Source organism: Pollicipes pollicipes, unplaced genomic scaffold (assembly GCF_011947565.3).
Source record: "Pollicipes pollicipes isolate AB1234 unplaced genomic scaffold, Ppol_2.1 Scaffold_4219;HRSCAF=4965_pilon_pilon_pilon, whole genome shotgun sequence".
In the NCBI taxonomy this organism is placed as follows: domain Eukaryota; kingdom Metazoa; phylum Arthropoda; class Thecostraca; order Pollicipedomorpha; family Pollicipedidae; genus Pollicipes; species Pollicipes pollicipes.
The window spans coordinates 4,325,013-4,341,718 of NW_023596448.1; the positions used below are offsets into that span (position 1 = coordinate 4,325,013).

A 16,706-nucleotide genomic window follows, 5' to 3' on the forward strand; every position below is an offset into this window, starting at 1 on the left:
TGACCGGTGACCGGTGACCGGTGACCAGTGACCAGTGACCTGACCAGTGACCGGCGCGCTGCACACCAGCGTCGCGACCAATCGCACCACCCATGATGCCATCAGTATGCTTCAGCAGCGCGAAGAGCTGCCCGCGCCCCGTCCGCTACCGGCCGGAGGAGGTCGGCGCCGTGGAGGGACGCGGTGGCGAGGTGGTGCCGCGCGCCGCCCGCCGCCGGCCGGAGGAGGTCGGCGGCACGGCTGGACGCGGCGGCGAGGCGATGTCGCGGCCGAGCCACGGGCTCATGCGCGCCGCCGCTGTCGACCGGACTCTCACCGATAAGACAGACGAAGAAGTACAGCCGCGCCGGCGACCATCCCAGCGTCCGACGGATGGGCGCTTTTTGCCGCGCTGTGGCGACACACTCGCAAAAAATAGCCCGACAAACAAGGTGACCCCGTGGAGCACAGCTCGCGCAGTCGCGGCGCGCCGGCGCTGTCTGACGGAACGGCGGCTTGGTCAGCGCTGCTGCCCCCCACTCCCGCATCGTAGGCCAGCAAGAGGCGCGCTGTCGGCTGGTCTCCGCACTGTGAGGACGTCCAGGGACACACGCCCGCTGCGCCGCTGCCAGACGGCAGGCGTGTTGCTAGGACGTGCGAGAGCAGCCGCTGTGCCAGGACGTGTGAGAGCAGCCGTTGCGCCAGGACGTGCGGGCACGGCCGCCGGGCCAGGACACGCGGGAGGGGCCGCTGTGCCAGGACGTGGGCCAGGACGTGTCCGTGCGGACGTGTGAGAGGGGCGAGTCTGGCTCGGTGCAAGAACTGCGGACTGCACGCCGGGGTTACCACGAACAGCGGCGCAAAACAGCGTAGTTCTCCACCTCTTCGTCCGGGAAGACGTGGTACGAGTGCGCATTACGCTGCTGATTGCGCCCCGGGCACAACACGACCCCAGGCTTCGGCAACTCGAGTTGTGACAGCCCCCGTCACGACACGGGTCACAGGTCACCCGAGCCAGGTCACCCGGAGCACGCGACGCTCGTACCGGGTCACCCAGGATTGCTCGGGTCGCCCGCCGTCGAACCGGGCCAATGACACACCAGACCGCAGCGCGGCCGTCCTCAAACCGCGACGCCGAGAGGCCGCCGCTCCGACAGCCGCAATCGCAGGCCGTCTCCGGGCGAGCGCTCCGTTCGGTTTCTGGTCGACTGGGCGGCCGGTGGCCGGCGGCCGCCGCCGGCCCGGGCCGGTCGGACACAATTACCCTGTTTACATGGGCAGCTGTGATTCGAATTGAGCCGGGACCCGTCCTCGATCCGAACTATCCGGCCCATGTATACACTCACGCGCCGTTCCGCTGATTCGAATCGTGCGCCGGAGGAAATCCCTTCCCGTGAGAGGATCATCCGTTCAGGAAGGGATTTCGTCCGAATTATCGGCCGTCAGCTGTCTAAACAAAAAAAAAGAAAAATGCCTGGCGCACGCAGTTCTGTCCATGGCCATTTCAGCTTTGCTTGGTGTTGCCGCTTTTCCACGGGTTTTTAGCTATTGCTCGAGACGGTCCAAGTCCAAGATAGTAAAGGAAAAGAGAAAGAAGGTGAAGTTGACACCATGCTGCTAAAACTACTCTTATTATTGGGGGCCTTGAGTGGCTAGCAGCACAGAAATGCTCACGTAATTTAGCCTTGCTAGGCGCGTGATCTATGCAGACAGCAGGCGTCGGCGGTGTTTGGTGTTATCTTTCCGCCTAGAGGTTAGATTAATTTACATCTGGGGCAGGCTCCATGCTTCCAAAAGCCAGATGGAGGTAATATGGTCATTTTATATAGCTTTGACTTGTTCTCACTTTAATTTTTGGATTGCTCAGAATTCTTGCAGAGAATGCCTCCAAGTTTCTTTCATTAAGTTACTACCTAAAGGCCCCAGGAGTGTTTTTGCAGATGTTCCTTAAATTAGGATGCTGGTTGCTTGTCAGTTAAATTTGTGTGAGAAAGGTAGCTTAAAAATTGCTGCATGATATGACGGATGAACAAATATAGATCATTACAGTCAGCTCGGAATGTGAACTTTTTTAATGGTAGGACCGAAATTGCGCAATGACGGGGTCAGAACAGCAAGAATGCAAATGTGAACACTGGATGAAAATAGTTGTCATCATTACTCTGCTAAATCCAAGTTTGTGTGTTCCATGTGCAGGAAAACAGTGCATAAACTAACACCTAACACGATGGCACATGCTGCATGGAGAACATGTCTGTGTTGCATATCATCACCTGTTTTTGTACTGGTGATTAAATATGTCACCTTGGTGCTTTTTTGTGATGGGTGTGTGCAGGCCATGAGGTGGGTACTTCAACTGTTCAACAATTCTTGCAGGAAGTACCAATAGTTTCTTTCATTAAGTGAATACATAAATGCCCCAGGATTGATTTTGCAGACATTCCTCCTGTGACTTGAACATTTGGTTGACCACCTATTGGCAGGAGGGATGTGCTGGATATTGGTGACTGGCTCGTCAAGGAAATATGAAGTTACATCACACTGGTAGACCAAATGGCAAGGAAGCGGGGGCTGGAATATGTTTTTGATGCGATTAGGCTGTTTGTTGCTGGTCGGTTTAATGTGTGTGAGATAGGTAACTCAATAATTCCTGCATGATGCAAAGGATCAACAAATATAGGCAATAGATCATTGCAGTCAGTGCAGAATGTGAACTATTTTTAATGATGGGACCAAAATTGCCCAGTGATGGTCCCAAAATGTCAAGAAAGCAAATGTGAGCACTGGATGAAAATAGCTGTCATCATTACTCTGTCAAATCCAGGTTTGTGCATTTCATGTGGAAGAAAACAGTGCATAAACTAAGTAAACCTAACATAATGCCACATGATGTGCAGAGAACATCTGTGGTGCACATCATTGCCCATTTTTGTACTGGTGAGTAAATATGTTACCTTGGTGCTTTTTTGTGACATGTATCTTTGCAAACCATGGGCTGGATAATTGAGCTGTTGTTATAATTAATCATTTGTTATGAATTTTGAGCCCAGATTGCTTTTGTCATGACAGCTCTGGGGCTGGTTCACATGTTATGATCTTTGGACTGTGCGAACACAGCTGTTTGTGCCACCAAGCCATCAGTCCATATCAGCCAATGCTGTTGACTGCAAGGGTATCAAAGCAGTATTTCAACCCTATTATGTCAAGAAAGCAAATAGCTGCATTCTGACTTGCCAGTCCATGCCAAGTCTAAATGGCAATGCTGCCCTCAGGTACTGATGATGCTTTGGATGGGGAAAGACAACATAGTTACACAATTTTTGCCACTAACTATGTAGCATTCATGAGTCATTTCTGTAGCTTAGCTCACTGTTGCAGGCTGCTCATAAATGCATTAGTGTGGGAGTAGGTAACGTGTTTCTTGGGCTGCGCAAAGTAGATGCCATGATGCTGGGTGGCATACTGATATGAGTGTGGTAAGTTTGTGAGTGTCATTGGCCAATACAAGAAAATACTGATTTCCTGCTAGCCAAAGTTTCCCGCTAGTAAAAATTTGCATATAACACTGCTTATGTGACAGATTTGGCAGTGCTGACTGCGCAACTCTTGTGTTTCAAGTGTTATGGCTTGTGCTGTAGCTATAAAGCCTATGAGTCCCGCACATATCATTTTTCCAACGGAGTCCATCTTCCTCCTCGCCCTCAAAGCTGTCTCGCGCCCACCATGGCTCGTGACATTCGCCATCCATACGCAGAGTACCTGCTTTTTTCTTCTTGTTTTGTTCAGTTCGCCTCAAAAGCGCAGTTTTCGCCCATAATCCGTTCCTTGATTCGAACTAAGCGGGATCGAACTATCGACCGTTAATCCGACGTAAAGCCGGTTTCGCCCATGTAAACGCCCCTCGCCGAGAGGGTTAACGTCGCATGATCCGTTCCGATCTTAATTCGAATTATCCTCGGCTGCCCATGTAAACCGGGTAAATGCGTCGTCAGGACAGAGGCCGGCCGGGCGGACGGAGCGGACCGGGCCGTCTTCCGGTGGACCCGGCCCGCCCTCGCCGTCGGTGCTGCGCGCCGACGGCGGAAGGCCCGCGCGCCCGCCCCCGGCTGGGTCACCAGCGGGGGGGGGGACAAGAGAGAGGCAGGTCGGTCGGTGCGGACATCACTGGGTGAGGTCTACTGATCCGCAGGTCAAGTCTACTTTGTTCACGTGCGTTGTGACACTTCATCACCTTCATGTCCATCGTGCCGACTAGGACAAGGACGGGCGTCATTCCACTACAGCAGGGCGTGCACTCCGCAATAGCCGGTCAACTGGCGGTGGCTTGATGCCAGAATGAGATATGAAAGACGGGCCATGGTCGCTCGAGTAAAATTACCATTTCAGTAATACACCATTCGACGGAGACGCTCGCCGGGAGTTCGTCACGCGCGAACGCCACCGGCATCTGCACGGAAGACGTGCATTCACATGCAAATACCCCGCTTTCGGCGCACTTCAATACGACCAGCGGGTTCTGGACCGGGCCAGCAGTCTTCGCCACGTGATCCGTGACAGCCGATGACCCAACCCTCTCTCTTTCTCTCTCTGAGTCACTCCTGGCACGGCGTGCGGAGACCAGCCGGCGTGCCGGCCGCCCGACACCAGCCGACGCCAACACACCGCCACCGACGGCCGATTGAGGTCACCCGAAAAACGCCCGCCACCAAAAACGCCGGCCCGCACAAAGCGGCGTGATGCGCACGCGGCAGCGGCGACGACGGCGTCGGCCGGCCCGAGCTGGCCCGGCCCGCCTGCTCACTCCGGGGTAGTGGGCTCCCTCGCGTGGGGCGGAACAAGCCACTCGTACTTGGGTGCGTTCCAGCTGCCGGTCTCTTAGCGCGCACGCCGCTGAAGCAGCACGGGGGCGGAAAAATCTGGGGACCTTCGATTGTCGTATCTCGGTCTGCCTCCACCTCCCTTCGAAGCAGGCAGACAGCCATGTTCGGGCGCGACACACCCAGCCACAGATGCTGCGTCCGGTGTCGACCGGGGACACTCAACCAGGCAGTCTGTGCAGCCTCTGAGGAGCCAGGAGAGCAACAGGAACGATTCCTCGCGTCTGAGAGCTCTCAATGCTGACCACACCAGCCAATCCATGCTCTCTTCCCCCCCCCCCCCCCCCCACCGGCCGTCGGAGAACGAACTGTGGGACGCCACGTAGGCGCCGCCTGACCGCGCCCCGGCTGCCAACCAGAGCACCGACGGCGCCCTACAGCGCATCCCAAAACACGAACGCCACCCCCCGTTCGATAGCTCACAACACACGCCGCCGGGACGCCGGCCCGCTTCCCACCGTTCAGCGCGCCGCGCCGACTCGCAGAGCAGGCCGATCGGGCGCCGGTAAGAAGCGGCGCCGGTACGTGGCGGAAGCCGCCGCCGGGCGCTCGCCGCGGCAAGGCGCCCGTCGTCGGCCGTCCGGGCCGTCACAACAGCCGTCCGTCACCGTTCGGCGACCGGCAGGTGGGCCGAGCCGGCGCCGCCGGCCGCCGGCTCCTCCGCCGCAGGGACGGCTGGCCGGCCAGCGCGGCCCAGCGCCGAGACAGGACGGCCAACAGCGGCCGGCACCGCTGTGCCGGGGCTGGCGGTGCCGGCTCCTCCGCCGCAGGGACGGCTGGCCGGCCAGCGCGGTCCAGCGCCGAGACAGGACAGCCAACAGTGACCGGCACCGCTGTGCCGGGGCTGGCGGTGCCGGCGGCCCCGGCACAGCGGCCTGGCAGCCATAGTCAGAGGCCAGGCGATCAGTCGGCGGCCAGGCAGGTATAATCAGAGGCCGGGCGGCCATAGTCAGAGGCCGGGCAGTCAGTCATCTCGCTGCTCACCAGTGGCTGCCTCCGTTTCCCTAGAGCCCGGCGCTGGCCCCAGCCGGCTGCCATGTTACGACAGCAGGGCGGTCGCCGTTGCGTCAGCGGACCATCGGACGGCGACGGCACGCCGGCTGGCGCAGGAGGACCGGCGGGGAGCCGCGGGCCAAGGTCCGGCCCACACCGACGGCGGTTCTCCCGCCGTACATCCTGAACAGCCCTCGCCCTTGACAGGCATCGGCCTCCGGGATCGACGGGAGCATCTTAAGCAAGCGTATTGGCTTGACGCCCGTTAGACTTGGGCATACCGCGCCGACCCAAAAAGCTCGGACTGCGAATGTTTAAGTGAAAAGCAGAGCGAGGCTCGCGATGGAGACGCAGATAGCGACCAATGGCTGGAGCTCGACCACAGCCCGACCGAGTATGGCGCAGGCATATCCTGTACCTCCTGCTACAGCGAAATGCTTGGCCTGAAGTGGCGTGGCATTACAGAGCGCAGCAGGCAGTACCCTGCTCCATGTACCGCGGTTTCACATGTCGAGAGCGGCCCGCCGCCCACGGCGGGCCAGCGTCGCGTCGCCGTCAGCCGTTACCTGACAGCGGGGTCGGTGGTTAAGGCCGGTCGATCTGGTTAAGGCCGGTGGTTAAGGCCGGTCGATCTGGTTAGGGTCTGTGGCTAGAGCCGGTGGTTCAGGCTGCTCGATCTGGTTAAGGCCCGTGGCTAGGGTCGGTGGTTTAGGCTGGTCGATCTGGTTGAGGCCGATGGTTAAGGCCGATCGATCCGGTTAAGGCCGGTGGTTAAGGCCGGTCGATTTGGCTGAGGTCCGTGGCTAGGGCCGGTGGTTCAGGCTGGTCGATCTGGTTCAGGCCGGTGGTTAAGGCCGATCGACGCGGTAAACGCCGGTGGCTGAGGCCTAGTCGCAGTCGATCCTGAGCAGATGGGCGGCGGGAGACCACTCGCAGATTTCCCGCTGATTACGTCAACGGCACATTATCGGCGCGAGTTTTGACAAACAGGTCGAATCGTGACACGCAATTTAGCGACGACAGCCCCCACAGTTTTGGTCACACCAAAAGACAGGCCGGCCCCAGTGCGCTCCAAACCTGACCCATAAACGCCGTACGCACGCGATACCTCCTATCATCGGCATCCGTTCAGTGGCGATGGGCCGTCTCCCGATAAACATGATCACCGCAGCGGGGGGCGGGACGCGACCCCGACCACTCGACCGGCGATCCGCTGAGGCGGGGCGTCCCGGGGCGTCTCCATGGCAACGGCAGAGCCGCGCCGCCGCGGCGCGAGCGGTCAGCTGACGCGCCGCCCGCAGAGAGAGAGCGGGCAGAGCGCAGGAGCCACCAGCGCCGCCGGCCGCCGGCGCGCCTTATAAGGCGATCTGGCAGAGCCGCGCGGTATGCAGGTCGCGCCGTGCATTGTGCAACGAAGGCCGGCGGCGGCGGCGGCGGAGCGGAGGGCCGCCAGGTACGGGTCGGCCGCCGCTCGCCAGCGGTCCCTCCCCGCCGCCGGGGGTGGGGGTGGGGGTGGGGCACATCGGCGGGGCACGTCCACCGGGGTCGGTCGGGGGGAGGGTGCACCGTGGCCCGTGTGACCTCCGTCCGCCGCCAGGCCCGGGCGAGAGTCCGGGCCGAGAGCGATCAACAAGCCATTCACAGCTGACGCCGCGTGCCAGCCGGCGGTAACACCGCGCGCGATCGGAGGGCGCCGCCCACAGGCAGGCCATGACGCCCCCTTCCCACCGGCCGCTCCTGTCCGTTTAATCAGCCGTCGTGGCTGTTTAGCCGCCCAGCCCGTCTCGTGTGGCGGGGCAGCCGCGGCGGCCGGTCGCGAGCGCGGCCCGGCACCGCGGGCCGGGCCCGACCGCGTCCCCGTTTGCCGGCCGAGCGCAGGGCGGCGCCCGGAGACGCCGGTGCCGCTGCGGACACGGTCAGGTGTCGGCGGTGACCGCGCATCAGGCGGCGGAGGCGTCGCTCGCACGATGGCACGAGGCTGTGTCACGTCAAGGAAAACAACCGAGTGGAGCCATGGTGCAGCCAAGCCCAGCATTACTTCATTCTGGGTAACGATGCTGCGATGTCATCATGGGACTAAGGCACGAGACACCACGGCGGCGTGGAAATGCTGTTCTTTGCGGGCTGGCGTGAATACAAATATTTCCATAAACCGATTTGTTTCGACCTAGCCCATTAAATGAAACAATCTCAGCTGGGGAACTCTTTACAAAAACGCGTTACATACAGAGATTGAGGCGCGTTGGCCACGACGAATATGGCGCGGGTGCTGGAGCTAGAAAACGTGGTTTGTAGGATCTATTTTTGGAAGCAGATCCTAGCACTGATTTCCCTTTAAAAGGTCTGAAATGCAAAATGTGCAAGATATATTCACATCGCATCAAAATAAAAGCCTCGAGCAGGATTGCCATCCAGTTCATTGCTCAAATCTCCGTTTTTAATCATGTGACTAGTATCTACCAAACTTTTCGTCGCATCACCCGAAGACCATACTGGGGGCTACCAAACCTTACTCCCATGGTGACGTCACGTCTGCGCAGCCTTTTGCTCTAGTAGCCTTGGGCGTAGCCACGTCTCTGACATTGGGGAGGGGGAGGGGCATATCACGATTGGGGGCGGGGTCAGCCTGAATCTGGCGGGGACAACCTGACCTATGTCAAAATTAGGACGACATGGCCCCGTACCCACCTAAAGTGGCTACACAAATGGATGGAACGAAGAATCGTTAAATTATGTGTAGCATCGCGTCGAACGGCCATCAACCAATGATAACAGTCATCACGACAAAGGCACGATCAGCACCAGGCCTGGGGCTATTATTCTGACTCCAAGACGCTGCAGACATCTGTCATATGACACAATGTGATGAGCTAAAGGAAAATAATCATGCCACGCTGATTAACTAAACCAACGACTGCACGGTCCCCCGCAGCAGCGCGGCTGCAGCCGTCTAAGTACACCAAACATGTGCCAGCCGTGTGTGTCGATTCTATGAACTGAGCGGGTTGGATACTGTGCGGTTTGGTTGGCTGCAGGCTCGGCTGACCGCTGGCCCGCTTCACAGACCAGGAGCTATGGACTCGAACCTGGCTACCGGAGAGGTCACCTCCTCGGGTCATTCTCCGACGTCGAGGGATGACGCACGACTAATGGCCGGGCATACGGCGGTACATCATCCACAAGTTGCGGAGGATGGGCGACGGCCGCCGGATCTTTCTGAGCTCGGGAGGACGCCACCTCGCCACGGACGTCAATGAACGCGGTCATCTCCCAGAGCGGGTCAGAGGGCCTATCGCCAGTGCCGGGCCAGGGCAGGTGAAGGTTTGGATCCGGCTCCTGCAGCACCGGTTCAGGCCGTGAGTTTATGTCTCGGGTGCCGACACATGCACCAGCTTGCTCGTGCTAGCCACTGCCCGGCCGGACTGAAAGGCAGTGAACGAGCCGCCTTTCCCGACGGCAGCGCTACATCAACCCCTCAACGCCAGCTCACTGGGAGCGCCCGTCGCCTGCTCAGCGACAGGACCGCGCCCACCCCCGACAGTCGCCCCACCGAGCGTACCACAATTCACACCACCACCAGCCTCGACCCCAGTTCAGCAGTTCCAGTCGGCCCAATGGCGTCCAGGAGCCGCGCTAGCTCCCGAGTGCCGGTCCGTCCACCGCCGCGGCCCGTGGCGACGGCTAAGAATAGCCGGCGGCCCGCCACGTGCACCGACGCGCGGGCCGGGGGGCGCAGCGGCGGCCTTGGTTCGCACACGGCGCCGCGTCGCCGCCGGCCTTGTACTTGAACTGGCGCTGGCGCCGCCGCCGCCGCAGAAGGGATAACGGACCGGCTGGGGAAGAGGGACGGAGGAGGCCCGCGACGCGTCGGACCTGCCCCGGCCGCGGAGCGTAGCACGGCGGACGTGGCGGCACCCGCAGAGGCATTCCCCATGCCGGCGTGCTTATTTAAGCATGTCAAAGAACAGCTGGTGAGCGTCATTAGCCAGGTTCATATAGTCATTACGTGTTGGCCTTACCGCTCATGGGGTCGAGTAAATTCGGCAGTGCTGCGCTCGGCCCAGCCCAGCACAGAGGTCGGCCCAGCTCAGCACAGAGGTCGGCCCAGCTCAGCACAGAGGTCGGCCTAGCTCAGCGGAGGTCGGTCCAGCTCAGCACAGAGGTCGGCCCAGCTCAGTACAACGCTCGGGCCTGCCCGCAAAACGCTCGGGCCTGCTCGGGCAGCGTTATCCTACGACTCTTCGTTTGGCTAGCCCTGCGCCTATCGCACGGCTATCCGGCGGTCGCGGCCAGCACACATCCGCCAGTGAGCCGTCCCGCGGCGTCGCATCAGCAGATGTCCGCATTCCGGCGCTGGATCCCTCCCAATCGCGGCGCGGCCGCCGCCTCCGGCGCCGCTTTCGCACCACGCCCGCTGGATAAATAAACGGGCCGCGACTTCATTGTGTGTCACTCGCGCCCGGTGGCGAAAGGTGCAGGCGACGCGGCGACCCGACCGAGCGCGCCGCAAAAACCGCCGGCGGGCCCCACCGTCTTACGGACGGTGCGATCAATTACAGCGCCGTTTAAAGCCTATCCGCGATGGCAATCGGCAAGCAAAACGGGTCGACTACCGCTAAACGCGCCGCCTGGGTAAAAACGCCTCCATGCACGGCACAAGAAGCGGTCGTTGGAATCCACGCCGGTGATAATGGTGGCTGGAGGCGGGCACAGCAGGCCCGGTAGGAAGAAACAGCCGGGTCGGCATCAATCAGCGCCAGCGACGGACTCCAAAAACCCTCCGCGCGCCCGCCGAAAAACCTTCGTAGTCCCAGGGCAAGTGGAGGGGAAAAACGGCAATGAAGCGCCAGTGAGAGTGGGAGGTTCATTGTGGCACCGTTGGGACGCGGCCGGGCTGGGCCGGCGGGAAAAGGCACCCACGGTCCGATTCCACGTTCCCGGTCCGTCTCCCCTCACTCCCACCTACTCCGCGTCGCCCGGCCCGTCCTCCTCAGCCCCAAGCCCGTCTGAGCAGGGGACATCACGCGCGGCCGCCTCCTTCCCCGCCGGCGCGCCACCGCCGACCGAGCGAGCCCGGACCATTCCAAGTGCAGCGCGCCCATCGCCCGCCCCCGCCCCAGCCGAGGCCCGCAGTCGAGGGTAGGGCCAGCGAGCCCTGACACGACCCAACGGCCCCAATCGCGGCCCCGTGCAGGCGGGTCAGGGGTCGCGGCGGTGCTGCTCCGACTCGGCACCGGCCGGGTCAGGGGCGCACAGTCACCAGCGCGGGGAGGACAGCGTCGTCACACGCGCCGGGACCGCCTCATGTCTGGCGCAGTCGCGGCGCAGCTCAATCGACCGCGACGCACACTAATTAAGAGCGCGCTGGCTACCAACCGGCGCGTCTCGAAGCCTTAAAACAGGCACTGCAACACAGCTGCGGTTTGGAATGGTGCTAATTACCCAGTGTCAGTGTGTCAACCGCAGCCGGTCGCACGGAGCATCGCTAATGCGGCTCCTGCGCAGCCGCGTGGCCATTGTTCCGTCGTGGGGAAAGCCAATCGATGTCGTCATCATACAATGACTTGAAACGGAAATGGCCAGTCGAGATCGTTCCAGCAAATATCCGATCCGACCTTAAGTCACACAACTTTGTGACCACTCGCTTCTCAGACAAGGAGACAACGTCGATTGTAACCGCAGAATCCACGAATCCTAACATAGGTGTCTGCGGCGCTCTGAGGACTTTCCATCGCGGATCTCATCTCGCAGTGACCTCTCCTGCCGCCCGGCGCTGGCAGCGGTTGCCGTACGCCCTGGGCCCTAGCCGCGCCGGCCGACGAGCCCGTGCGGCGCCGGCGGCGGGGCCGGTTCTTCCAGGGGCGGAATCCCGTCCCGCCACGACACTGCCGCTGTCGGTGGGCCGAGTCCCGCCGCCCGGCAGCGCCCGCCCCGCAGCGTGCGTCACTGTACGGGCCTCCCACTGAGAGGTGTATCGTCAGCCGCCCAGCGACCAGCTCAAAAAGAACAGCCCTACTACCCACCCACTCAGCCAGCGTCCCCAAACCGCGCAGCCCGCACCGATCGACGTCGACATCGGCAAGGCGATTGACCGCGTATGCGGGACGGGGGGCCGGGTCTCCGGCGGAGCGGCACGACGCGTCACGGACGTACGGGGCGTGCTGTCACCGCGTGGCGAAAGTGACGCACTGGCGCCGGGTCAACACGGCGCGGGACGGCGAGGGCGCGAGGTCACAGCGCGCGCGCCGGAGAGAGCGCCGGCGGACGGTCGACGATAATGGATTTTTACATGGTCAGAGATGAAGAGATTGACAGAGAGATGGATGAAAGAGGACGAGAGGGAGAGATGCGGAGAAACTAATGAAGTGAGAGGGGCCAGCCAACGCGTCGCGTTACAAAGGGAGGATCTGATGGTCAGGAATGTTGATCGAAGACGGTCGAGTGAAAAAGAGAACCGCTTCACACGTGGCAGGTGTTCTGGATAATATCACGGGTGCTGGGCGCCCGACTCAGCACGAGGAAATGGAGCAATGACCCCACCCAAGAGGTGCGACTCGCAATGGGCACAAAGCGGAATGGTACGATTCGGAGGGCACCTGTGCCTTTGCCAAGCGCATATCGCCCCGTGAAATTTCAGTTCCCAGGTCCACATGGAAAACAAGTCTGGACCACATGGCGGGACCAGGACATCGGATGGCAGGACCAGGACATCGATGGCGGGACCAGGACATCGGATGGCGGGACCAGGACATCGGATGGCGGGACCAGGACATCGGCGACCGATCAGGACGGAGCGCGGCGGAGCGCGCCGGACCGAGGTGCCCAAACCACCAAAGCGCGATCGCCCAGCGGAGGTGAGCCAAACACGTGCGTCTCACCGTCCTCAAGCCGAGACCGGCACGGCCGCGAGGTGACCGCCCTCCACGGAGCCGTCCGCCCGGCCGTCACCATCGCACCGGACCGCACCCCGCGCGACGCGTCGCCCCCTGGGACGGCAGCGGCAGCGCCTGGCCGGCCGGTTGGAGGCCGTCGCTGGCGGTGCCGTCGCCCTGTTACGTGCGGGCAGCAGCCCATCCGGCACGGCCGGCGACGCGGCGCAGTGCGGCCACGTGCGACTCTGCCGAGCCAGCCCCACGATACCATCATCCGCACGCCGGCCCAAAACGGCACGGTCACTGATACCATGAATACATGAATTCTGAGGGCATGCGCGCGCCAAATACGGCCGGGCGGCGCGGCACGCAAGCCGGCTCATCCCGTGGTGGCGGCGTGCGTGCGGCGGGCCACGGCTGGAGCGCGGCCGTCCGCAGCAGTCCCCAAGCCACGACAGACCCGATCGCCTGGCCCGGCGGAACGCTCCGCGGGGCGACAGGCCACCACCAAACGTGCCGTGCCGCACCGCACCCGGGCTCCGTTCCGATGCCAGGCCACGGGATGCCGGTACGGGGCGGCAGACAAGCACATCGATCAGCCCCAGCGTCTCCGGGTGAGCATGACTGTGCAGCGAGCGACGACCAACTATGAACGCATTCGGCTGCCCTGCCAGATGTCCATGCGCGGGGGACAGATCTCACAGAGCGAGACCAACCTCTGCCAGGTACCAGCCGCGAGCCGCTGCCCCGCCAAATGTCCGTGCGTGGGGGACAGATCTCACAGAACAGGACCAACCTCTGCCAGGTATCAACCGCGAGCCGCTGCCCCGCCAGATGTCCGTGCATGAGGGACAGATCTCACAGAGCGAGACCAACCTCTGCCAGGTATCAGCCGCGAGCCGCTGCCAAGCCAGATGCAAGTCCGGCAAATCAGCGTAGCGGGCGAACGAAAAAACTATGAGCACCAGCAAAAAATCCTAACATACCAAAGTGTACATTCCACAAATGCCTATTTCCAAGGATGCAATACACTGCACACTTGATCTGTGACATAATGATACATGCTACCATGTTCCAGCTAGATATGGCCTGCGCTGATAGTGGAACATTTGGAACCTTTACCAACATGCCAAGCTTTCATTCCTAACACACCATAAATGGGTTTCTATAAAATGAAGGTGTCATTGCCTGCATCAAGCTCCAGGTCATACCCTTCAGTGAAAACAAAGCGTGCAACCATAATTATGGGGACCTTATGAACACAATTATTTATATATTTCAGTAACTGCAAACACTGGAGTGATTGAAATTGTACATATGGGGGACATCAAACAGCCATCATAAAGTGTCAAACCACAGCACAGAATCAGGAGCAACACCAGGCTTTCATACAGGAGAAGGTTTGCTCTGGGGAATTGGTCTGGAAAGGGCAAAATATTTATTTTGGAGACAAAACAATATAATTCACATGATTTCCCTTGTGCCAGGGGCAAAAAGAGGCCATTTTAACCCCCTAGGAAAATAGTTCCTTGTCCTAAACCACACTGGTGACAGCTCTGAGAAAAATATGATAATAATGTCATGGCACAGCTGCTAGCTCAATCAGACACACTGCTTGAATACAAATAAACAATGAACAGTATAACAAGCAGCCAAATCAAATAAGCGAGTATCAGGCCATGTAGATATACCGCTGAGCAGATCCAATCCTGCTTTGACCAATGAAAAGGATAGCTTCCTGGGCTTAACCTCCAATTTGGGAAGAGAACAATCATATTACAGACATTCTGTGGTTGAAAACCATCAGAAACACCAAACTCAACTGCAACCATTTCTCAAAGAAATATGAGAGCATCTCCAGGTAAGAAATAAGACCTATTAAATTGCAAGGCCATCATATTTTAATCCACTGTGCCTATGACCTGCTCCATGTAGTATTAATGCCATCAGCCAATCATGGGTTGTTGATGCTCTTGCAATAGCTGCAGTGATAACATTACCTATGGCATTCACATTTTAATTTGGACACATGCATAATTACACTTGAACAGTGACTATAACTAATGTAAATACACATCAACAATATTTGATATCAAAATCTTGCATGTCTCATGCAATTTGGTGGTCATCCCTATGGAGAGGCTTGCACAGGGCCAGCACTAAATGAGACAAATGTCAAGAATTGTTTGTTAATTATTGTTATGCCACATGAAGATACCCAAATAATTTGGAGTTAATTAGAATAAGCCACATAAAATTGCAATATAGAAAATATTCATTCTAGCCAATGCCTTTCAAAAATAAGCCTTCAGGCCCAAAATCCAACTGGGAAACATCAGAGGGTGGATCCATTCCTAACACTGTAGTTTGCATCATTAGTTGACAAGCTATACCTACAGTACCCAGCCATCAAGTCATTACTGATGCATGCTACTTTGAGTGACAGAAACCTTGAAATGAAAGGTAATCCTTCAGACCACAGGTTGACTGCTTAAAACACACAAATTGTGGTATCCTATGAAAGGCGTCTCATGTGGTCAACGGGTATCAGCCCACATACGATGAACGACATCGCGCCGCATTCGCCACATTCACATCGAGTACTTACATAGATCAAGCCAGAGAAGTATCTGTCCTTCAGATTGTGCAGGACCGAAGCCTCATTCAGGCAAGTCAGCTCTGCCATGTCTTCCACCTTGTTGAACTTCGGTGGGTTCATCTTTTGGATATCATCTTTGTTGACCAGAACTTTTTTACCGGTGTCGGCGATTTCCACTTCCACTTCATCTCCCCTCTCCATCTCCTTTTTGATTCCAGCCGCGACGAATCCATGTGTTTCGTGTGGTATCCATACCAAACGTTTTGTGGTCCATTCTGCTTGAGCAGCTGGATCGTTGAAGGATTTTCTATCAACGGTAAGGTATTTCAAATCCGGATCGCTAAGGTCAATGTCTGTCGCCATTTTGCCGCTTTACTTTTCACTCTAAGCAAACACAAGCTTTCCCCCAACCTATAAATATAGTAAAATTAATTTAAAATAACAGACAACACCAGTACACGTTCACTCCCTCACGCACTGCCACGCCAAATGAACTGAAATCGTGTACCGGACGGCCGGCGGACCGCTCGGCTCCTCCCCGTCGCGGCAACAAAACGCGAGTGGACTTCGCCGCCGGGAGTGACGCGGAGAAATGGCTGCCACCAAATCGGCCTCACCCTTGAGTGCCATATGAAGGAAATTCTTCATCAAGCCAGGAAATTTGTCAAACGGAATAGACCGCCAGCATATGACTAAATGCTGAGTTGAGCTCTAACACCAGGTAAGGCTACACTGAATGGAAATAAGGACAACATAAGCCATCGTGGGGCTAGAGTCCTTTCATGGGTGGAAGAGGCCCCATGAGGGACGCTTCGCGCACCATGCGTCACGATGACATTTGATACACCTTTCGTTGATGTTGGTGATCCACTCGGGATCCACTCACGGCGCGCGTAATTTGTTTTAAAGTACCATTAACGCATTCTGTTTTACACTTCATACATTATGTGCAATTAATACAGCATCATGAAGCCTGTTGACCGCTCTGGGATGCTATTATGGCAGCCACCTCATCGATTTAGGGTGGACCGCCACTTGTGCACAGTGTGCATTAATTTACAATGCACCGCATCAGTACTGCGCAAATTGAAAACTAAATCGCAGAACTGATAACGTATGAGTCGTTTTGAAGAAAACGTTTTGAAGAAACACGGCGGTGAAAAGACAAACATCTGGAGCGAGAAAAAGATGCGATAAACAATGGAGGGGAAGTGTGCGTTTTATTAACATTGGATGGCACACTAAACCATATGACCAAACCACCTTCAACGAGGGGAAACTTCAAAAGGCATTATCGAATGCTCTTTCGCGCATTTTACTTAACAGCCATCCACCTGGCAGCAATGAACACCCTTCTCGACGACTGTTGTCAACCATGGCACTGGC

General features: G+C 58.2%; 1 protein-coding gene across 1 annotated transcript in view; it reads right to left on the minus strand.

The window, feature by feature from the left end:
* LOC119095525 (myosin heavy chain, non-muscle-like) overlaps window positions 1–15,866 on the minus strand; it is a gene marked incomplete in the record, with an annotated part of 72,904 nt that extends 57,038 nt beyond the window's left edge. The window contains 1 exon segment of the mRNA XM_037218373.1: window positions 15,330–15,866. Within this exon segment, the coding sequence (XP_037074268.1) occupies window positions 15,330–15,683 (354 nt within the window).
* Between the last annotated feature and the right edge of the window lie 840 nt (window positions 15,867–16,706).